Here is a 23,962-nt window from a genome sequence, read left to right on the forward strand (position 1 = left end):
AAAGTTGCGCTTGCACGTTGTTGTTGTCATTTAATCTGGAGGAAGGGTCTGAAATTCACTTAATTAACATCATAAAATTTTTATATAAGACTGAATTCTTTTTTCAGTTTTATTCAGTTTTTCCAATGCTCATTCTGGAAAAGATTAAATAGTTTGTTTCTAGAAACACGACAAACACGATTCAGACAAATGCACTTCCATTCATCAATAAGTTATAGCGGGTTTGCTCTCGGTTCTTATCAATCATACCAATCGTGATTTTTTAATTATAAATGTATTATATGTTTTAATATAGGCTACATAGCCTACTGCTCTCCAGTCAGGGTAAGATATTTCAAGATAGGCTGGCAAAAATGCTCCTGATAGTTCGTGACACGAGCAAGAGCGCTGTTTTTGTTTCGTTTCTAAATGAATCTGTTTTTGAACAAATTGGGCGAGTCACTGACTCACTAATCCATTCATTAAGAAAGTCATTTGCTTCGTTCCTGAATGAATCAGCCGTTTTGAACGAATCGGTTGAATGATTCATTGACTTGATCATTAACACTTGCTGCCACCTACTGGCGACTTTAGTCTCCCATCTAAAAGTAGGTCTATTCTATCATTTTTTACCATCTAAAAGTAGGTCTATTCTATCATTTTTTTCCGCCAACATTTTTATTTCTATATTCAAATTTTATATTTGAAACATTAATATCATAACATTATTTATGCAATTGTAATTGAAGTGTAAATGCATAAATGTTACATCATAATGTCAGTTCATACAGCTTCTGTGCAGTGCTAAGATGAATTTTGTTTACAATGATTCATTTGATTGGTAATAAAAGCCTGTTATTCATTCTCATTAATGAAGTAGGCTATTCAGAGAAAAATCTGGTCTGTTTTCATGTTTTTTATGAAAGTTTGGTTCATTTTGTATACTGCATGGTATCGCGATACTACTTGGTATCGTGATACTTCAGCTGGTATAGTATCGTAAGACATTTTTATGGTATCGTGACAACCCTAGTCACAGCAGATCTTGCTTAAAGGGATAGTTCACCCAAAAATGAAAATTTGATGTTTATCACATCCAAGATGTAGGTGACTTTGTTTCTTCAGTGGAACACCAATGATGATTTTCTCCAACCGTTGCGGTCTGTCAGTCTTATAATGCGAGTCAAAAAAATATGCATAGACAAATCCAAATTAATCCCTGCGGCTCATGATGACAGATTGATGTCCTAAGACACGAAACGATCAGTTTATGCGAGAAACCGAACATTATTTATATTATTTTACCTCTAATACACCACTATGTCCAACTGTGTTCAGCACTCGCTTAGTAAGGTCTGATCGCGTTCTGACAACTGAAGTAATGTCTAGCACTCATTGAAGTATACGCGCGAGACATCACTGCCGTTGTCAGAGCGCGATCAGACCTTACTAAGCGAGTGCTGAACGCAGTTGGACATAGTGGTGTATTAGAGGTAAAATAATATAAATAATGTTCGGTTTCTCACACAAACCGATTGTTTTGTGTCTTAGGACATCAATGATAAACTTGGATTTGTCTATGCATATTTTTTGACGCTTATAAATTGTTACCATTCACTTGCATTATAAGACTGACAGACCGCAATGGTTGGAGTTAAAATTCATCATTGGTGTTCCACTGAAGAAACAAAGTCACCTACATCTTGGATGCCCTGGAGGTAAGCAGATAAACATAAAATTTTCATTTTTGGGTGAACTATCCCTTTAACTGAAGTGTATGATATATTAAATATTTTGGGAATTAATTGCATAATAGTGTATAATATATTATGTTTAGATTTAATCGCATAATATTTGTAGCTCATAATATTTTATTTTATTTAACCTTTATTTAACCAGGCAAGTCAGCCTGGCAGGAGAGCAAACGTCTACTGAAATACATACTGCCATACATTACAATACAAACACACACACACACAAAAAATCAGTTAAAACATTTACAGGTTGTAATAAAAGCACTCATTAATAATTTTTTAAATACACAAACTGTGTCTCTAATATATGTCTCTAATTTCAATAGCTTCTGTAACACATTCCAATCATTTGGGGCAGTAAATTCAAAAGCAAAATGACCATAAGTAGTTTTCTTTCTAGGGATAGTCAAAGAGATATAATTAGATGATCTAGTTGCAAATGTATTAGTTTGTAATTGCAGCAATTTTTGAAGATAGTTTGGAAGTAACCCTAGTAAAGCTTTATAAATGAAGATATGCCAGTGTATTTCCCGTCTTGTATGCAATGATGTCCAGTTCAGAGAAGAATATAATTCACAATGATGCGTTCTATAGGGTGCATTCATAATCAAATTGCTGCATGATACAACACATCTAATTGTTCCAGAACACCTTTACGTGCATTTCTATATACCACATCACCGTAATCAAACAAGGGTAAAACAGTGGTTTCAACAAGGTATTTCTTGGCTGATATAGTAAACACAGATCTGTTTCGATATAGAAATCTAAATCTAGATTTAACTTTCTTCTGAAGATGAGTTATATGATAGGTAAAAGTCAAAGAACTATCGAGCCAAATTCCGAGATATTTACATGAAGGTACTATTCAATTTTTGCCCCATCTAAGGATGTAATATCTTTATTACCTTGTTGATTTTTCCCGAGCCACATTACTTTTGTTTTTGTACTATTTAAAACCAATTTTAAATCATTAAAAGCTTCCTGAATTTTATTAAAACAGTCCTATACCTGTTTTAAGACTTCATCATATGATGATTCTACAACATAAAGAATAGTATCATCTGCTTATAAATTAATATAGGTTTTATGACTACAGATCACCTGAGAGATGTAGTTAATGTACATTGAAAACAGAGTTGATGCTTACACAGGCCTTGTGGGACACACGTGTTAATAGTTAATGGTTCAGATAACTGCTGATCAATCTTTACATATTGGGATCTATTAAATAAATAGTTAGAGAACCAAGTTAAGGTTGGATTTGACACACCATTACTACTTAATCTGGATAATAGAACAGAATGGTCAACTGTGTCAAACGCTTTAGCAAGATCAATAAAAATAGCTGCACAGAATTGTGTTTCTAGTGCATTATAAATATCATTCATAACTATTACAACTGCTGTAATACAACTGATGAACGGAAGCCAGACTGGACATCAGATAATATATTACATCTATTTAAAAACCCTATCAATTGCTTATTCATTAGTTTCTCCATTATTTTTTTGTCACAGGGCAGATTGGACGACATGAATTTGGATCTGTTTTATCACCACCCTTATAAACTGGGGATACAATGGCTGTTTTCCAGATTTTTAAAGCATAATATAGGATTTAGAATGTTGCATAAAACAAATTCATAAGTACAAAAGGGGTTTAAATAATAAATGAGCTCCATTGTGAATTCCAAGTAATCAATGGCTTGGGGCATTTCATTTAAATCTTATGCATAAGTTCCGCCAGTAGTGGGCACTTTTGCAACGTAAGCAATGACACACATCTGAGTCTATGAGACAGGGAAGTTAGCAAGTGAAGGGCATTCAAATTTGGAGTGGAACGCAGCCCTGGCCTTAAGACATCTACATGTCAATATTCAGTTAGTCATAGCGCCACCTGCTGGCAACAGGAAATGGCATGCTTTACACTGTAATTTACTTCCAGAAACACATTTAAATATGCCATGAAGTACCAAACATGCTATAAACACGTTAAATTATGCAACATTTGGCTAAGTGCTAATGTAAGCGATTAACGCCACAAAACAGAAAGTTGTTGTAACTCAGGCATACAATGTCTGATCTGCCCCAAACTTCACATGTTTGATAATAGTCTTGGCCTGAAGACATCTACATTGCAGTCTGCAGTTGTAGTCAAAGTGCCACCTGTTGGCAGCAGGAAGTGTGGCACATCAAAATGACTTTGCCATATTTCTCCTACATTTGCCCGCTTAAATGCACGTCTCGCCCACTGTTCACTGTTTTCCTAAGGCCACTGGGTGGTGGTGGCCCCGGGTGCGAGGGTTCTTTCAACGCTGCTTGCAGCTTTAATTCTCTTCATCTTCATTATCTAAAAACAGTTGAACTTTCACGCCACGCTGTCTGTTTAGTGGCGCTAGCAAACATGTTCTCTCGCTGTTTTGTCCCACTTCCAGTGTGAATGGCTTACCATAGTTTGGCTTCCACCTACACCACTGTTACAACTATCCGCTATCAGCCTTTTTACACTTCTTGGTTTTTGGCTTCCAGAATGACCCACGCCGGGTAAACGTTTTTCCGGTAACAGTGATAGATAGTCGAGCCTAAGAACCAGTTCGGGAATCAAAGTCTTTTTACAAATGAAATGTCATGAAAATGTTTGAACGGTCTTGGTGATTTATTGGTGAGACTACAGAGCTCTCATTAAGAGTTAAATTTATGAACTACTTTGTAGTGATGGCGGTTAAATTGGTTATATTCTCTGTGTCTGTTTGGCTGTGCATTATCGCACTCCATGTGTTGTGAAGACAGTGCCTGTGTGTCAATTTGCATACTATCCATCCTAAATAGTAGGCTATGTGACACATTCAATACTATTTAGGGTGGATAGTATGCACATTGGGATGCAGGGAGTGTTTTTCGTGACATGCTGGGCAAATGATTGGCTGGCAGCTCTCTTATCACCCAGACCTGATCCTCTAATTCATAAAGAGAAACAGGACAGCTCGCACCCTGGGTTGTTTCTGGTTGTTTTCTGGATAAAAACACACATCTCTCAATGATATTTCATCTCATTCACTCATATTTTCCTTAAAGTCTGCAATATGCACAGTATTACAAACCCATAGTAGTATTGTTGCTGTTGCAACATTAATGCAAAGACTGATAGTTGTTGTACAGCGTTGTCTTGGAAAGTAATTATGTCTTAGATATTTTTAAAATGTATTAAACCCACAACAATATTATGTATCTCTCACAACTTTATATCCCGCATTGAAGCATATATTGGGAGTTTAATTTTTCATGAATAAATTATATAAATAACGTTTGTCGTATGGTGATACAAGCAGGGGAATTGCTGAATGAGTAGCTGCGTAGCCTACAGTTGGTGAAATAAAACCACCCGCCAGTAAATTCAAGCAACGGTCTCATTGTCCTTATAAGCTACAAACAAGTAGAAAATGATTTCTTTGTAGATTATACAACAGCAACTTAGAAAACAGACAAAACAGAAAAGGCAAGCAGCAATATTTGAGAAAAGAACATATTAATCTAAAAGTGAAATTAGCTCATCATCTTCTGAAATCTTTCTCATTTCAGTAATGCGTATGAATAAATTTCACTGAGGTTGATCATTATTTTCACTTGTGTTTGTAAGTCTTTTTCAGTAATGCATATGAATGAATTCACTGAGGTTAATCAGTGTTTTGACTAGTGTTTGTAAGAGGCTTTTTCAGTATTGCTTATGAATTAATTTCACTGAGGTTGTCAATGTTTTCACTTGTTTGTAAGAGGGTTTTCAATAATTGTGGCTTATATACGGCCCCTCATACTATTGTGGTCATGCTCATGTGACATTGCAGTTCATCGTCATGAAAGTTTATTATCTGCATGCGTTTTAAAGCCACATGAGTTTAAACTTCAAATACACACAAATAGGTGGGTGAACTATCCCATTAAATGCTCTGGCAAGGAGATAAACATGGCTCACTCTGGGCAGTGTCTATGCTAATAGGGCAGAGTCTGTCAACAGTCATAGGTGGGGCCTAAGCATTTGGGTGGGTTTTTACCATTATAGGGTAGTTCTGTACACACACACTGCTGACAAACATTTGTTCAAACACCATGTAAAAGTGAATTTTGCATAATAGTTCCCCTTTAATGAGCATGTCATTGAAAATCATGCTTTATATTATGATCATTGATCATATGGCACATGTTTACATTTCAAAATTAAGACAAAAGGCATAGACAATTTAACATAGAGTCATACAATACACAACATCAAAATATAACACAAATGAGGGTAAATAGCAAGTAACTTTTTTTTAATCAAACATACTTTATTGTATGCATGCCGTCCAGTTGAGAGATGGTGCATGATCGAGTGACATATGTTAGTGGAATTACAATTATGAAGACAATAAAAAATTAAATGCATCTATCCATATTGCATCAATTAGCAAAGCATATTTTTTTTAAATTAACAAAGAATACCAACCCAGAAAAAAAAAAAAAAAGAAATTACAAAAAACAAACTTAAGACATAATAAACAATCAGGGACACTAACAAATAATTTCTTTGCCAAATGTCAATCTTGCTTTACTTTGAGTATCAAAACTAAGGGAAGCAATATATATATTTTTAATAAGTATGACAATTATTCTCAATGTCTCAAGCAATTTTAAAAACTATGAATAATCAGCAAAAAAACAACTAAATTTGCTTTCAGTGTAACGCTAGTGTGAAATCTGGGTCAGGTCAGATGAAAACATGTGGCAGTTGATATGAAGCATGATGTTGAGTTTTCCTCTGTGTTACAGGGGAAAAAAACAATAATTTTAATCAATTAAAACATACATATTTTTTAAAAATAATTCTAGGTTTGTGCACAAAAAAATAAAAGCAACTGCGATTCCCAAAACCAAAACAGCATGAAATGAAAATGCAATTGAAATAATGCGCAAATATTATTTGGTAAGTGTTATCTTAAATATATTCTTTAAACACATTACTTATCAGTATAATGTCAACAACCATTAGTTAAATGAAGCAATGCATCATTACAGCAGATTTCACTAGTTTAAACACAAACACAAAGTTTAAGCCCTCTATAGTAATTCTGAACATACTTAAATGTCAAACTCAGTATATAAATATACTCACTTAAATTCATCAAGATGTGCAAAGTACAGGGTATTTGACATTCATGATCTATTTCCCTCACAGGAATACTCTGCTTTAAGACTTTAAGAACTTAACCCATTTGCAATTTGATTTAATGTGAATGATATTTTCATTTGGAATTTGTGTTGATCGGAAAATGGAATTCAAATATAAATATTCATGAAGACAAATTAAAATGTGCTTATAAAAGACTTGTGAACACAAATCTAAGGTAAACAATTTGCATTAATAGTACCTTTTGTTATAATAGCATTTATTTTTTAACTAGAAATTAGCAAGGGTTACTTAATTTTCTTCTCTGAAATGTGTTAGTTAATGAGTCCCTCATTATCCTCGGTACAAAGTTAAATTAGCAAGAAAATTAACCTGGTAACCCTACACAAATGTCTCTACATAGGCCAAAATATACAAAAAACAAAAAACAAAATCTCTGATATCTGCAGTTCAGTAAAATTATGACAGCTGCATTGTTTCAGGCAAAGATGATTACATGACTTAATGAGATGATTGCAAGTTGGGCATGAAATTAATATGGAGATCTGCAAATATACTGTAGTGTTTGTCAGTGTCAGTGTCTGTGTCTGTGCGTTTTTTTTACCTTTCTGCATATCATTCTAAATATGTTTCAATTTCAAAATATTGTCCAAATGGGCAATAAATGTAAACGAAAACTACCCCAGTTCAGGGTTGAACTTTCTCTCGTTCAAGTGCAACCTGTGAACCTCCCTCTCTTCCTGGTTCCTCACTGATGAGTACACTCGCCTGGTTGCTCATTTTGAGGACTGTCCAATTTGCTCTCATTCTTCTGCTCGACTGCCACCTACAGGATAACATAAGCAAGTGCATGTGATTAGTTGAGTAGTAGCAAATGCTTGCCACAAGGAGGCAGTCAATTACAAGGCAAGGAAGTTGGGAGTAACAACCTAATGTAAACGAAACAACCTAATCTCAGGCATCACCTGTTTCCACATGCTCATCCCATTTCAATCTGCCCGTGACTGACCTCACTGGGGTTCAGACATCTGCTGCCACTGTCCTGCCCTGCAGCTATGATACATTTATCATATACAGTAAGTTGCTTCATCAGCAGGTTTCTCTGTCATTCCTATACGGAGGTTACAGGCAGAGTTTTACATCTCATTTCTGCCGCCCTGCTGTTTGTTGCACACCTCTGCTCAGTGATGAATCACTCCCTGTGGCTGCTGAACAGTAATGGGAACAGATGTTTGTAGTAACAGCTCCAGCCACCTTAATGACATGTTTGGAATGCAGTAGGGAAAACAAGCTCTGGCAGCTGACACAGCAGGTTGCTTGAGGGTGACAACTTGTCTTTCAGTGGTTTTGTCACAGGGTACATGACATTTAGCTCAGACCCCTCCCGAAGGGCTTGGCTTAAAAACCACCACTAAATAACCAGATTAAATTACCAGTTTTCTGAAGTGTATTTTTGAGGGTAAAGACAGGATTATAACATCTAACAAGGTAGAAACATAGCTTAAATCACTGCACTAACACATATATAGGGATGAGTGGAGTAAGGTGTGTCAGTGGGTAAGATGTGCCAACCTTTAATCTAGCAAACTGCAGAACGTCATGTGACCATATACAGTATTTAAACCAATCATATATAGCTGCCTGTGATTGAGTACTTGATAAAAGTTATATACACACTATATTGCCAAAAGTTTCAGGATGCCTGCCTTTGTGCACATGAACTTTAATGACATCCCATTCTTAATCCGTAGAGTTTAATATGGAGTTGGCCCACCCTTTGCAGCTATAACAGCCTCAACTCTTCTGGGAAGGCTTTCCACAAGGTTTAGGAGTGTGTTTATGGGAATTTTTGACCATTCATCTTGAGGCGCATTTGTGAGGTCAGGCAGTGATGTTAGCGAGAAGGCCTGGCTCACAGTCTCCACTCTAATTCATCCCAAAGGTGTTCTATCGGATTGAGGTAAGGACGCTGTGCAGGTCAGTCAAGTTCCTCCACATCAAACTCACTCATCCATATCTTTATGAACCTTGCTTTGTGCACTGGTGCGCAGTCATGTTAAAATGGGAAGGCCATCCCCAAACTGTTCCCACAAAGTTGGGAGCATGAAATTGTCCAAAATGTCTTAGTATGCTGAAGCATTAAGAGTTCCTTTCATGGAACTAAGGGGCCAAGCCCAACCCCTGAAAAACAACCCCACACCATAACAACAACCCCCTCCACCAAACTTTACACCTGACACAATGCAGTCAGGCAAGTACTGTTCTCCTGGCAACCGCCAAACCCAGACTCGTCCATCAGATTGCCAGACAGAGAAGCGTGATTTCTTACTCCAGAGAACACGTCTCCACTGCTCTAGAGTCCAGTGACAGTGTGCTTTACACCACTGCATCCGACACATTGCACTTGGTGATGTAAGGCTTGGATGCAGCTGCTCGGTGATGGAAACCCATTCCATGAAGCTCTCTACGCACAATTCTTGAGCTAATCTGAAGGCCACATGAAATTTGGGGGTCTATAGCTATTGACTCTGCAGAAAGTTGCCAACTTCTGCGCACTGTGAACCTCAGCATGCGCTGACCCCACTCAGTGATTTTATGTGGCCTACCACTTCATGGCTGAGTTGCTGATACTCCCAATTGCTTCCACTTTGTTATGATACCACTAACAGTTGACCGTGGAATATTTAGTAGTGAGAAAATTTCCTAAATGGACTTATTGCACAGGTGGCAACCTATCACGGTACCACGCTTGAATTCACTGAGCTCCTGAGAGCGATCCATTCTCTCACAAATGTTTGTAGAAGCAGTCTGCATGCCTAGGTGCTTGATTTTATACACCCGTGGCCATGGAAGTGATTGGAACACCTGAATTCAATGATTTGGAGGGGTGTCCAATAGGGGTGCAACGGTTCTGCACTTATTGGTTAATCTGGTTTGTTTAAAATAGCAACGTGGAAAACGGACACAGAGTTCAGATAATGTATGTTTCAGTTGATGGATGCACAAAAAGTTACAACAACGATACTCAGAAAGTGTGGACAAAAGTCACTCTTTGTAAACTTTGTTCACTGCGAGTGCCATAAGCTCTAATGTCCAGTCATTTTCGCCGTCATCACCCGGGTGCTGATAGCGCGCGAGCGAGACTTGAACAGCACACGTTGCTATCGGTGTTTAAACTAAACTCATTTAAGCCTTACTGATTTAAACCTTCAAGAACAAGACGCGAAAAAGAACTTGCACGCGCTGTGAGAAGATTTGTGTGCGCTCATCCGAAGCGCGCACACGTTTATTTCAGTCAGTGCGCAAATACTGAGTTCTCTTTCAAGTTTTGTGCTTCAGCGGACAAATTCATACAAAAATTATGTCAACATGCCCGTCTTGGCAAGTATCCTAGCAAACATAGTCGGTTATGTCTTAAGTGAATGTCTATTAGTCGAGAAAGACGGCGCATTTAATGTTAAACAACAAATAACAAAGAAATCACTCACTGCTCTTGACTGAATAGTAGGGGTGTGACGAGATCTCGTGTCACGAGATCTCGCGAGACTAAAGTGTGACGAGATTTCTCGTCGAGGCGAAAAGTAGTCTCGTGATGTTGTTAGGATGATTAGGAAAGAATATGCCACCGCTACGTTTACATTACGCCTCCACTGTCGTTTTGCTTTGTATTTAAATAAAAAAACATTTAATTCAGTTGGATAACGAACGCCGCAGCTCCATATTTACAGAGTTACGCGCGATCGCTGAAAGTGAAAGTAAACAGGAACACGCATTCAAACACGATTTCAATACCCCGCATTTTGAAAGTGGCTTCCTGATGAATACAGATATCTCTCAATATGAAAGCTATTTTAGGCTGGGCAGTGCAGTTGTAACCATCTCTCAGCTCTGTATCAAAGAAAAATGTGGTCTTATTTGCACTTTGAATATTGAGAGTGCGATTATGGTTGCACTTATTGTAAAGTGTTACCATAAAAACGAATAACAGTTTTCTCTTAATCTTATTAAACACAAACAATAAGGTTTCATTTGTTAACATTAGTTAATGCACTGTAAACTATGAACTAACAATGAATGACTATTTTTATTAACTAACATAAACAAAGATTAATAAATAATGTAGCAAATATATTGCTCATTGTTAGTTGATGTTGGTTAATACATTAATGTTAATAAATGAGACCTTATTGTAAAGTGTTAATTTTTATTTATACTGTTTTTATTTATATGATCAGTTTGTGGAAAGGAGTTCAGTTAGGAGGTCAAAAGTTGTAGAAGCTCATAAATCATATACAGTAAGGTCTGAAGAGACTGAAATCATACAGAAGAGAAGTCGGTCAGTTGAGTTAGTAGAAAAACCTTTTACAGTGCTTGAGTATTGTTGTCTTTTACTGCATATGATAATTCATACTAAGAAAGTAGAACTGAAATAACATTCATTACAAGATAATTAGTTAAAACATTTCAAATACACCTGCAGAATATTTTTTCTAGTCATGATTTCACCATTGAGGATTTCTTAAAAATAGTGTGTAAAAATCTTGTCTCGAGTCTCGTCTCGTGAGATACCTGTCTCGTCACACCCCTACTGAATAGTTTTTGTAACTTCAATAATGATTAATCTTTATTTATTTTATACAGTGAAGATAATATGCAGTGTTATTTTATATTTGATTACTTTATCCATTTTCTGTACCTGAAAACTATTTTTAGATACCTGAAAAGCACTGTTTTTTATTTGAATATTTGCTCTATTGTATGTATTTGTGATGTTGCTTGTAGTTTGATTATTTGTTCATATTTTCTTTATTTTTATGACAGTAGTCCTATTTTTAGTAGCCCTAAAACCGTGATATGAACCGAACCGTGAGCAGTTTGAACCGTTGCACCCCTAGTGTCCAATACAGTGTGTGTGTGTCTCTGTGTGTGTGTCTGTGTGTGTGTATGTATGTATGTGTATGTGTTTTTATAAACACAAATTATTACCTTCCTAGTGCTTCTGCCAAAACCGCACTTTCGTATTCTTCAAAATGCTTACACTGTATGTCCTACGGCTTCCCTCCACCCTTCCCTCACACACACAAACACTCACTCACATTCAGAATACCTTATAGAGGTAATGTGATTTGTAGGTGATCCATTTTTTTAAGTCAGTTCTGTCCCCCACGGACAGAGAGCGAACAATGGCTTTGGACGCAGAAGCAGAGGGCATGTCAAACTCAACCTCTACCAGGCACTCAAACTTAGGAGGCACCTCCCAATCTGAGCCCAGCTCCAAACGACAGAAGAACGTATGAGGATGTCCCAGTGCTACAAAAAAAAAAAAGAAAACATCCACAACCATATTAATGTTATGTATGCAATATTAATGCAAATAATTAATTAATGCAAATTACTAGATGACATTTTAGATGGAGCTGTGCGATGTATAATTTAACATTAGAATAGAACTGGCCTTGATTCTGCTAAAATGAACTGAAGAAAACTCAAGAAATGTAACTCTTGCAAAGCAATTGTATGGCTTCAGAAGACTACAACTTATAGAGTCTATAGCAGGGGTGGCGAACTCCAGTCCTGGAGAGCCACAGTCCTGCAGAGTTCAGCTCCAACCCTGGTAAAAACTCACCTGCCTGTAGCTTTCTAGTAACCCTTCAGACCTTGATTAGCTTGTTCAGGTGTGTTTGATTCGGGTTGAAGCAAAACTTTGCAGGACTGTTGCTCTTCAGGAGCGGAGTTTGCTACCCCTGGTCTATAGAGTTCTATGAACTACTTTTATGATACTTATATAGTGCTTTTTTTGTCATTTTAGGAGCTTGACAGACATTCTTCAAAATATCTCCTTTTGTGTTCTATAGAAAAAGAAATTCCATATGGGTTTGTGACGACATGAGGGTGAGCAAATGGTGAACACATTTTTTCATTTTTTTTTCCTTAAAAACATAACATAAGAGAAAGAAAAAAAAAAGGAAAAGCTCATTGCACTGAATTGTGAAGCTCAGGGATGTCAGACACTGAGTCTGTGAATTAACAGATAATGATAGCTTGAGCTTTGTCTAACCAATCAGACTCATGCAGGGGGAGGGGGTCCCTGCTGATGTACTATTGAAAAGCCTAAAGCACTGGCCATTGACTGAAAAAAAAATATAACAGCCCTGGTCACAATGCAAATGCTATGACAACAGAAAATCAACAAAAAGGATAAACGATTATTTCTACACCACTGCACTTGCTTTGGGAGTCAATACTGCATTAATAGGCATGGCTTGTTACCACAGCCGTTTTAATGATTTGGGGGTTTGTGAGAATTTATTCAGCAGCATCAAAACATAAAAATCCTTAATCTAACTAATATTCTAACCATGATAATAGAGAAAAACACTAAAATAAGAGTAGAATTCTCAAATACTGGCACTATTTCATCTTTCATACATAGAAATAGCAATCATTATACAGTAACACTAGGAAAAGTCAGAATTGTTGGCTCATTTTGTTGACTTGATCGATCTAACCTTCAGATGAAGGTTAGAAATACAGCAGGTAGACAAAATAAAATAGCTCTGATGTTGCATAAGAGTTACAGAGGAGAACAAGATCAGTTTAACTTGAGAGTGCATCATGGCTATTCTACACTAATGCTATATCTAAATATTTCAATTTTTAGGTCAATAAATTGAGAAAAAAAGGGAAGAACATGAGTACTCAGTAATAGCAATTGATTGATTATGAAAAAAAAAAAAATTGTGTGAAACTACTTTTTTAACTTCGAAACAACACAAGACACCTTCTTGCATTCAAAACTTTTCAAAGTTCATTCATGTTGTCACATCATTTGACACCATAGTTACCTCAAATTCAGACCTAAGTTCTCACCTGCGTTCTTGTCAGGCAGACGACTGATCCTCCAAACCACAGACCTAAAGGCCTGTTCATATTTAGCTGTGCCGAGCGTGACCCTCATGGCTGGTTCGGGCCCTGACGTGCTGGTTGAACCAAAGCTGGCTCCTTTATTGAACCGAGCTTTCAGGGATTTCTCTCCCGTCACACTCTCGCGCCTAAAGTTCTTTGCCCAAATTTCTGGTATAGGGTAACGGATAGCAACGTTTTCACATGGTATTAAAGTTAAAGGATCCCGATTGGATGAGAACCCAGTTGACATCACCAGCCAGGACTGCACCTCCACTTCCGCACCCCTGACACAAGCGACAGTTCTCAGGGTGAAGGGAAGGGTTTTTTCTGCAAACGCAGTACGAAAGCGCAGCAGTTCAAAGCGACGACCAACTGGAGGACTAAACGTAATGGCTCGGGACTCTGTGAACTCTAACTGGTCTGCACACTCATGCAGTCGACAATCCCGCAGTTGAATCCAACGTGACGTTGTGTTGGGAATTATGTCATGCCGAGAAACCACCTCTTTACCTTTGACCTGGACATCATTGAGGCCGATACTACAAGGTGGAGATCCATTCAAAAATGCTAGCATGTTCACTTGGGTCAAAACTAGTTGCTCCAAGATACGGCTGTCCCCTTTGGACAGAATCCCATAAAAGTTATCCCTCACCTCCACGTGGACCTCCTCCTCAGAGTAAGTCGTTGGCCAGTTGAGACCTTCTTGATCCACTGAGAGGCCTACAAGCCTCTCCTGCAGAGCATGACGAAAGCTCAAGAAGTCCTGGTAGTTTGTGGTCCCAAGCTTCACTACTTGCTCTCTCACAGGCAAATGAACCACCGTGACCTTGGGCTGAATCTTCCTCTTCTCCTTGTAAACCACCTGGTCTACACTGATGGTATGAACCCGGCCGTTCTCATCATAGTTCTGAAGCTTGGGTTCAGATATCTCATGCTGGGAGTTTAACTGGAATTCTTTGAAGGGCTTTTCCAGCCCTTTCTCATAGAAAAGTTGCAGCTGGCCAATGTTCGTCAATCTGACAAATATTGGTCCCCAGTGGCGTGAGGACATGATGTTCTTCTTTTCAGGGATGCGCAGGAGCATGGGCCAGCCTTCCTGAGGAGTCATGTGGTCTGGTTCGTAGGTGGAATCATCTGAGCAAACTTCATCCACCGAATCATCTGGTAGTGTAGGACTGCCGTCACGGTCAGGGTCAGAGATGTGTATATTCCTGAGTTGATCCAGACCATCTACAGGAAAGCCTGATGGGAGACTATCTTTTCCAATTGCAGAGTCCTTCTGAGCTGAAAAAAGCAAAATCGATTCTTTTTTTATATCAGCATCTTGATACTCAAAGAACGGTGAGCTGAAGCTGGACACATTTGGTGCCTCCTGACACAAGCCAATGCCTTGTGACGTTTTCAGGTCTCTTTTGTCAAAATAGGCACTAAAAGGGTTAATAGGAGAAGGTTGTAGGTTGGAGAACTCATCATCCAGGAAAGGGTTCTTCTTGTTGTAAGGGACGCTGTTGTTCGATAGTGTGTTATCAAAGGCTAAGATGGAATTGTTGCCATCAGGGGTCAAATCTAGGATGTGTCTCTCTGTCATCTGGCCAAAAAAGGAAGATGAAATCAAGTTGCTGTTGGCATCCTGCAGTGGAGAATTGTTGAGGTTATCCAGTTTTATATCAGACGGTCTCCCTGGAGGCTGGAAAACTGAGTACTCATCATCATCAAAAGTAACCCAACCGGTAAAGTGGTTGGAGGTGACATATGAATGGCCATTACTGTGTTGGTCATTTGCTGTCCAGTTGAATGAATCCATGTTCATTCCTTCATCCTCTTGGCACACAGAAGAATCTATCAATAAAAAAGAAGACAAAGCCGTTTCAGATCAAAACACTTCAGATCAAATTTGAGCTCTCCGACATTTAATAATGAATACTTTTTTATAACAGAAGCAATCTCTCAAAGGAATTAACAGAAAGGCAGGCAGAAGAAAATGGATGACCACCTTGGTGTTTCCACTGTCCTTTTGAGTTTATTTCTGAAAAGTCACAATGGTTGAACTATTTTGGTCTAAATAAAAAAATAAAAAAAGACATTTCCACTAACAGGAAGGAGGCAGATTCCAATCAACTACAGTTCATAAGCACGCAGACATACATACATTCACTCTCTTTCCATGCTATGCATTTATTTTAATATAGGTATATTAATATTTCATTAGAAGAGGTGTAAGTGACTTCACAATTTATTTTTCAGTTTGAGATTTATGTTTTTTGCACTAGGATTAGTTTCAGGAACAATGGGATAGCTGAATAATCAATTTCTTTTTAGTCACACCAAGGTCACAGATGACAGTGGCTACACATCATGAGAGTTTGAATTAATTTGTGCAATTCCCCTACTTCTTAGCTGCAAATAATTTGACTATTTACCAAATTATAGACATTCTTATTGTTAGATTTTTTTTACCCTAATCCACAATTATTTAAAAATGTATTGTAATTCCCATGCAGCAGTTCATCACAGTCTCCATGGGCCTTCACTTTGACTCAGTAGTACATTAACATGCACTTTAAAAGATTGATTTCACAATAAAACAGCCCAGGTGAAAAAAAGTACACTAGTATAATGTACTTAAATTGCTCTATTTTCACACACTAATTTTGTACTTAATATACTAAAAAAAATTCTACTTTAGTACTTCTTAAGATAATCTTAAGAACATCTAAGTGTACTCAACAGTGCTATTTTGAGACGCCATGAAATATGAACTAAAATGTGCTTATAATAACATACTGTCTCTATTAGAAAAATATGTTTAGTTATCACTTGGACTACACAATCCTTCTGGCTTTTTGGGTTTTAAGCAGGTGTCAGAAAAGTTACCACAGGGATAACTGGCTTGTGACGGCCAAGCGTTCATAGCGATGGCGCTTTTTTTAAAGGCCATTTGCACTAGTAATAAATTTAATTATTGCTGTCAAAAATGATAATTATTGCTGTCAGTAAATACTTTTGTGAGCTAATCAGAGACGGTGAACACCCCTGCTCATTTACCATGCTATTATATCAGGCTACCAGCTAACCTCAACATTTAAGACATTTGAAACAATTTTCAGCTCAACTTACTTACAGACACCAGCGAGTGTTTATGGAAAATACCAGAAACAGCTTGAGGAACATAGTGTACTATAATTGGTAACTAAATACATTTTTTTAAATACAGAGATAGTGTATTAAAAGCACATTTTAGTTCATATTTCATGGTGTCTCAAAATAGCACAGTTGAGTACACAGATGTACTTAAGATTATCTTAAGAATTTTTAGTATACAAGTACAAAATTGGTGTGTGAAAATAAAGCACTTTAAGTATATTATAGAAATGTTCTTTATTTCACCTGGGAGCAATTTGTCATTTAAAATGTCATGTAAACATGTTTTATTTGAAATGAAGACAATAATTCTAAATGTACCTTAGGCAAATATGTATAAATAAGAGTGATAGCAAAAATAATCATTCATTTATTAATGAATCCTGCTGCACTTGTGGTAGTTTGAAATCATGCTCAAACTCTTGTCTGTTTCAGTTCTCCAATGCCAAATTAGAGAGAGTCTTTACCTGTTGCTAGGCACCAGCATTCTCCACCTCAGACCTACTTTCTCTGCCAATGCAACAAAGCACTCAGTGAATGGTCTGTCTCACATGCTGAAAACTGGCATGACAGCACTATGCAATGAGAGCATATGCACACCCAGACTTTGACACATGCTAACTCAAAAACAACATTTTTTTAGGGTCTGTAATAGAATTATAGACCAAATCAAAAGCCATAAACAACTAATACATCTATCGGGATCATTTGTACTTGAATGTTTCAGGCTCCCTCATCCCAGTCTCTTAAAACATTTACTATTTAATGTGAGAGAGTGTGTGTACAATGGCTTGTGGCTTTGTTAATCTTCTCATATTAGTTCAACAAGGTTTATCACATTATAAATCTACTCATCTGAAACGATGACTATAACAAAAAGTAATAAAAGACTGCAATACAAAACGTGCACACACAGAAGCGACCACAGACATAAAGAGGCTCAGATTTTATCAGCCCTGGAGGGAGGAGGTTAAAAGATTATCTCAGCTCAGAAAAAAAATGCAATGTCCCAAACATGAATACAGCATCTGCGCACCTCCAAAGCAAGTTTGTTCATGTTCTTACAAGAGCTACATCAAATCAGCCAGAGGGTGAGATGCAAATTATAACAATCAAGGTTCAACCAAGTTCAAGTTAAATTCACTAAAAAAAATCTTAATTTTTCTTTCAACAAAGCTTAAAAACACTGCATTAGTTTTCTTCTTCAGTATTTAATTGTTTTCCAGTAAAATAACAATAGTAACAATACTTTAAAACAAGAAAGCAAAACTGCATAAGTTACTTTCTGAGAATATCTATTTTTTTTAACCATACTTTTTTTACTTGATGCGAGCATAAATCAGTAACAATTTATTGAGGTTTATGCTTATAACAAGAACAGTATCCTACACAACTTTGCTTCTCAAGAAAATGTATCTTATTTTAAGATTTTTTTACTGGACAAAATATTGATTAAGAAAATTATTTTTGCAGTATAGACAGTCTGTTCTACGGAGTAAATCATGAAAGCAAAAGCCTGTTGCTAAGCATCAACTTACTGGTATTTTTTCAAACTTCCAGCTCCAAGTAAAACTCAGCATGGATAGAGTGCTGATCTTGAGGCTGTATAAGCTATGCCAAGTGGGACTCCATCAAATGCTCGAATCCCGCTTCTTTTTTAAAACAAACTACCCGATCTTAAAATACAGAACTAAAAGATGAATATATGCTTAATCGACAGTAAAAGATGCCCAATTGCTCATGTTATATGATTCATAAAAGGGGAAGGAAGAATGGTGAAAATCAAAACCTATGATCCACAAGCATTTATAAGCCAAAGTCAGACAAAATTTTCAAAGCCTGTCACAAAGCAACAGTGCAAGAAAAGAGACTCACCAGTACAGCATAGTCAAGAGTCCAGGTGCTAAATAGAGGAACAGATGGGACACCAATTGTGAGGCTTCACTACGGCATCATGCAGTAAGTAGCAGGTCACATGACCTCCTCTGTCTGTGGACATGTAGATGCCTGTTGGTCTGCCTGCCTCACAGGAGGAGTCTGAACTTTTTGACAGGCTGCTGTCTTTTCAGAAACTCTTTGCCACACCTCAACACAGAAATGCATTCTTTGAAATACGATTGGTGGGAAGCAAGTTGCCCGCACTTAGTGTGCTCTCTCATGTGTGCCTGTAACCATGTGGATGAGTGATTCTGAATATCCCGATTAAGTATGTGTCATATAAAAGAGAAGAAATTATGTGGAAATGTGAAACAGAAGCTGACTCACCAATAACATGATGGTGTGCAACAAACAACTGTATTTATACAGCTATAAAATGTGCAAGTCAACTGGCATCTGACTGCAAACTAAGAGCTGAGACAAACGGGTAACAGCTTGTGTTTGTACTGATGTCCTGATCTTCTTTGAGATCGCTCAATCCTTTCCTACAGCACTGAGCTACTGACCTTTATTTTGCTGGTTTCAGATCAGTCCTAATCAAACCCAGAGCATTAACAAGGGATTACTGCAGAATTTTCTCTACTACACACGCACCCATTCAAACTGATTATCGTTTACTTCAAATTAATGTATTGATCTCAAGATTGGCACTCTTTGTAATATTTACTTTTAAATGCCCATTTTTAAAACCTCAATCTATGCTTTGCATGATGTATCCCATTTGAAACTCGCCAAACTATGCTGGTGAGAAGCAGGCAGAGCTTTCCTATAATGTGAAACGGAGTGATAGCTGCAGGTGTTAGTCACAGGAGGCGGGTGTTTTGCGAGGACATTTGCAGGGGTCAAAGGTCAAAGTCAGTGAGGAAGCGTGCAAGATTCCCAGCAGGATGTGCTCTTAAACAAGCTGTTGCTCTACTCTATAACCTCTGTTGATCTGAGATTACAGTTAACTTCTGCTGTTCTCTGTAGAGATTTGCAAACTGACGACAATGCCCTTCTGTGTGGGCTCCATTGGATATGACAAAACCACATTCACACACGCTCTTTCTCTTCCTCTCTTGACCGCACACACTTAATGCATCTCAATGGACAACACCATTCTTATGCACAACCGGAAATGGAATAAGAAGGAAATGAAAATGTGCATTGTATATACAAATGCACTGCACATCCTGATAAAGAACATAGTCAGCCATCCGTGCCTGTGAATTAGCCCAACACAAAGCTTTCATAAAGACCTGCCTTGCACCATAAATGTTCATATTCACTCGTATCCAATAGCCTCGACTTACAATGACACATTCAGAACTACAATGTTTCATTCATGAATAATCGCTGTAAATCACACACAAAGAATCCCTCTAAAGAAAATATTTGATATACAGTGCTTGAAGTACACACAAGCCAAGAACATGTGCAATGTGTACAAACAGTGAAATCAGGTCAAACAATTACAGCGGAGGAGGGCTATGTACACAAATAATTAGCAATTACAAGCAAATTTACTTTCAATTCAGCTGTAAATAAACAATTGTGGACCAACACCCATGGGTCACATGGTAAAAAGAAAACAAATAGAACGACACCCTGCTGCCAGTATTTCAACAGTGAGAGCAGGAGCAAAGGCTGGTGGGTAGGTCTAATTGTGTCTCACATAGACAGGCCAAATGGAAAATCCAAAACCCCCAAATGCTTCTACAAAGACTTATTAGTGATGATTGCTATAACTTCAAATCATTTAATAAGCATGTAGACCATTTGTACTACAGGCATGAATGACACCTCAAATCTTCAGATTGAGTTGAGGACAGGTATTCTGACATTTAATGGATGAAAAAAATGCCATGGGCTTACTCTGAAGGAGCAACCCAAGCCATATCAAGAGACCAGAGGCCTGGGGATATCATTAATTGAGTAACCAGAAAGCAGCATCCAAACAACCTCTCAGAACACCTTTTTTAAACTCGCATATTCTTCAGAAATAAATGTAGTTAGAACAGATTATTCATTCCGTTATGCTACTATCCAAAGTGACTTAAAGGGTGACCTATAATGAGCCTTTTACAAGATGTAATATAAGTCTCTGGTGTCCCCAGAATGTGTCTGTGAAGTTTCAGCTCAAAATACCCCACAGATAATTTATTATAGCTTGTCAAATTTGCCCCTATTTGGGTGTGAGCAAAAACACACTGTTTTTGTGTGTGTCCCTTTAAATGCAAATGAGTTGGTGCTCCCAGCCCCCTTTCCAGAAGAGGGCGGAGCTTTAACAGCTCACTCGTCGGTTGCTCAACAACAACAAAGCTGGAGAATCTTGCGCAACCAAAATGACGATTGTCAATAACGGTGTTCAGCCTTACATTGTTCGAACCGGAGTCAGACACTGATGGAGAGACTCAGAAGTTACAACTTTTAGAATGCATCTGGATGTTTCTGAATGGTTAAATGGTGGATAAATTTATGTAGTTGCTGTGGAGTTGATTCAACTCATTGACTAGCATGTGCCGTCATGTTAATCTTTTGTGCAAATCCAGAGTTGAATTGACCCTCGTTTGTTAAACAGTCCGGCGTAAAATGACGGCATGGCAACAACACTCTACTACAACAACTCTTCCTCTTCTCTAAAGCAGCCCAACATGGCCTCTCCCCCTTTGTTGCATGTTCTGGGGGCAGGGTTTATGTAAATTTTAGGGTTTGTGATGTCACCAACCAGGGAAGAAGCTCATTGTGGCCCTACCAGCCATTTGTTGTAGACCTAAAAAAGTGATTTCTGTAAAAGAAAATATCTCTCCTTGCATTGAACTTTGAGCGACGTAACTTTGCAAATGCTGTTTATGCTCAAACAGCAACATTACACACTGAAGTTAAAAAAGTGAAATAATCAAGGACCCTTTTAAAGTAGACTTGTACTACCATTCAAAATTTTAGCGTCAGTAAGACTTTTTTTTTATGAGACTTCTTTTGAAAGAAGTCTCTTATGTTTACCAAGGCCACATTTATTTGATCAAAAATACTGTAATACTGTTAAATATTCTCTATTTTACTGTATTTTTAATATAATTTATTTCTCTGATGCAAAGCTGAATTTTCAGCTTCATTACTCTTCAGTGTCACATGATCTTTCAGAAATTTTAATATGCAGATTTGGTGTTCAAGAAACTTTTCTGATTATTATCAGTGTTGTAAACAGTCATGCTGCTTAATATTTTTGTGGAAACTATTTTTTTTCAGGACATTTATTTGAAAATAGAAATCTTTAACATCATACTAAAAAGTACTAATTTCTTTAAAACAAAACTGTACTGACCCCAAACTTTTAAATGGTAAGTGTACATTATTACAAATAAAATTATTCGTAAAATCTTCTTTTTCCAACTTCCAACAAGTGAAGGATATTTTATATTCTTTTTTTAAAGAATATTCTTATCTTTTCATGATAAAACTCCAGTGCAGCTTGTTGTAATTACACATTTGACTATTTAGTGTAACATTTGCTTTAACTAACACTCAATATCATGCACTGCTATTCACTCCTACCTCAAGTGAAAATTCAGTTTCAGTGACTACATCTTCCCTCACACTCTGAGAAATGAAGCATGCTGCATTTTAATAAATAAAACCGTCTTAAGCACCTCACCCTCTCCTGTCTCCATAGAAACCCTGGTCTGAGTGAGCTATTGCCGGAGGGCTGAGGCGAGAGGCCCGAGATGGATCGCGTAGGAGCGCTAACCGCTCCGCCGCAAATTACCTGCAAGAGAGAGTGCGTCCTGCCTCAAATCAGCACAGCGTTCCTTCAGAGCCACCATCACTCACACGAGAGGAGCGTCTGAGGAGCAGCTGTCACAGACCGCGAGAATTTATTTGTCCCGATTCCTCCATCATTTACTCCTAAACCTGCCGTCTTTTCATTCCGCCTGCGTTCCTGGATGCGACCCTGGAGGCTGTGCTGAGCAACAGAAGGGATTTATTGATGGATAATTCAGCGTGTGAAGCATTTCCTGTGTGATTCTCACTTCCTTCTGTCTTCTCACGAGGGGACAGACTTTAATTACTGTTTGAGGCATTGGGTGAATATAAAACTGCCACTTACAGACGTTCGGATGATGAGAGTTACCCATTTATTAACTAGTAGGTATGGCTCAGTGTGTGTGGTACTCACTAGGAGAGTGGGGACAGGAGGGTGTTTGACTGGGTGGCTCTTCAGTGTTAAGAGAGGGCAGGTCACAGGATGACGCCCCCATGCTCACGGAGCTCTGCTCCTCTGATTGGGTGGTCCAGCTGCTCTCTGATGGGGGAACGGTACTCCAGAAACTGGCTGAAGAGCAAATGCTGTGCCTGGGACCTGTAATAAAACAGAAATGTCTTTAGAGATACACATTTGTGGTACATACAGTACTCATAAAATAACTGCCATCTTCACAAACAGGTAAAATTCTGGATTTAAAAAGAAAGTTTATCCAAAAATAAGGAATTTGCTTATGCCCTGAAGGGTGCATTTTTTGATACAAATACAGTAAAATCTTGTGAAATATGATTACAATTTAAAATAACTTATTTATTTTAATATATATATATATATATATATATATATATATAAATAATTATACAAACTATATATATTATATACTATATATATTTTATACACATATATATATATATATATATATATATATATATATATATATATATATATATATATATATATATATATATATATATATATATATAAAATTGCTTAATTTTTTTTCTAGATTCTTAAATGAAGTTTATCATTTTAGAAGAACAATTTATTTGAAACGATTTTTTTTTATATTCTTTACTCTCACTTTTGATCATTTCAACACATCCTTGCTGAATAAAATAATTTAAAAAAAAATAAAATTAAAAAATTTATTTTAAAACTTTTGATTGGTAGTATAGATCATTATGTCTATAAATCTCAATTGCATTTTTAATTAAATTAAACTACTTCCTTTCAAAACTGAAATTCAAATGATAATTCTGCCTCCTATTTGAAACTGTAGAATTCGATTCAAATTCAGGAAATGAGTCGGAATTTAAAGGCATTGTCATTTTTAATTCCG

The 23,962-nt window shown here is 37.3% G+C and overlaps 1 protein-coding gene across 7 annotated transcripts in view; it reads right to left on the reverse strand.

The window, feature by feature from the left end:
* Positions 1-5,871: 5,871 nt before the first annotated feature.
* ston2 (stonin 2) overlaps positions 5,872-23,962 on the reverse strand; it is a 33,337-nt gene continuing 15,246 nt past the window's right edge. For 3 of the 7 annotated variants that reach the window (XM_067367246.1, XM_067367247.1, XM_067367249.1), the window contains 4 exons: positions 23,038-23,220; positions 13,767-15,641; positions 12,004-12,206; positions 5,872-7,722 (listed from right to left, as the gene is read on the reverse strand). In XM_067367246.1, the coding sequence (XP_067223347.1) occupies positions 7,645-7,722; positions 12,004-12,206; positions 13,767-15,641; positions 23,038-23,220 (2,339 nt within the window). In that variant the 3' untranslated portion in view covers positions 5,872-7,644. Of the gene's footprint in view, positions 7,723-12,003; positions 12,207-13,766; positions 15,642-18,481; positions 18,601-18,818; positions 19,130-22,626; positions 22,767-23,037; positions 23,221-23,962 lie in introns of those variants that run through there. The other 4 variants (XM_067367248.1, XM_067367250.1, XM_067367252.1 and 1 more) reach the window with 4 other exon arrangements.

This window comes from Chanodichthys erythropterus, chromosome 18 (genome assembly GCF_024489055.1).
Source record: "Chanodichthys erythropterus isolate Z2021 chromosome 18, ASM2448905v1, whole genome shotgun sequence".
Taxonomy (NCBI): domain Eukaryota; kingdom Metazoa; phylum Chordata; class Actinopteri; order Cypriniformes; family Xenocyprididae; genus Chanodichthys; species Chanodichthys erythropterus.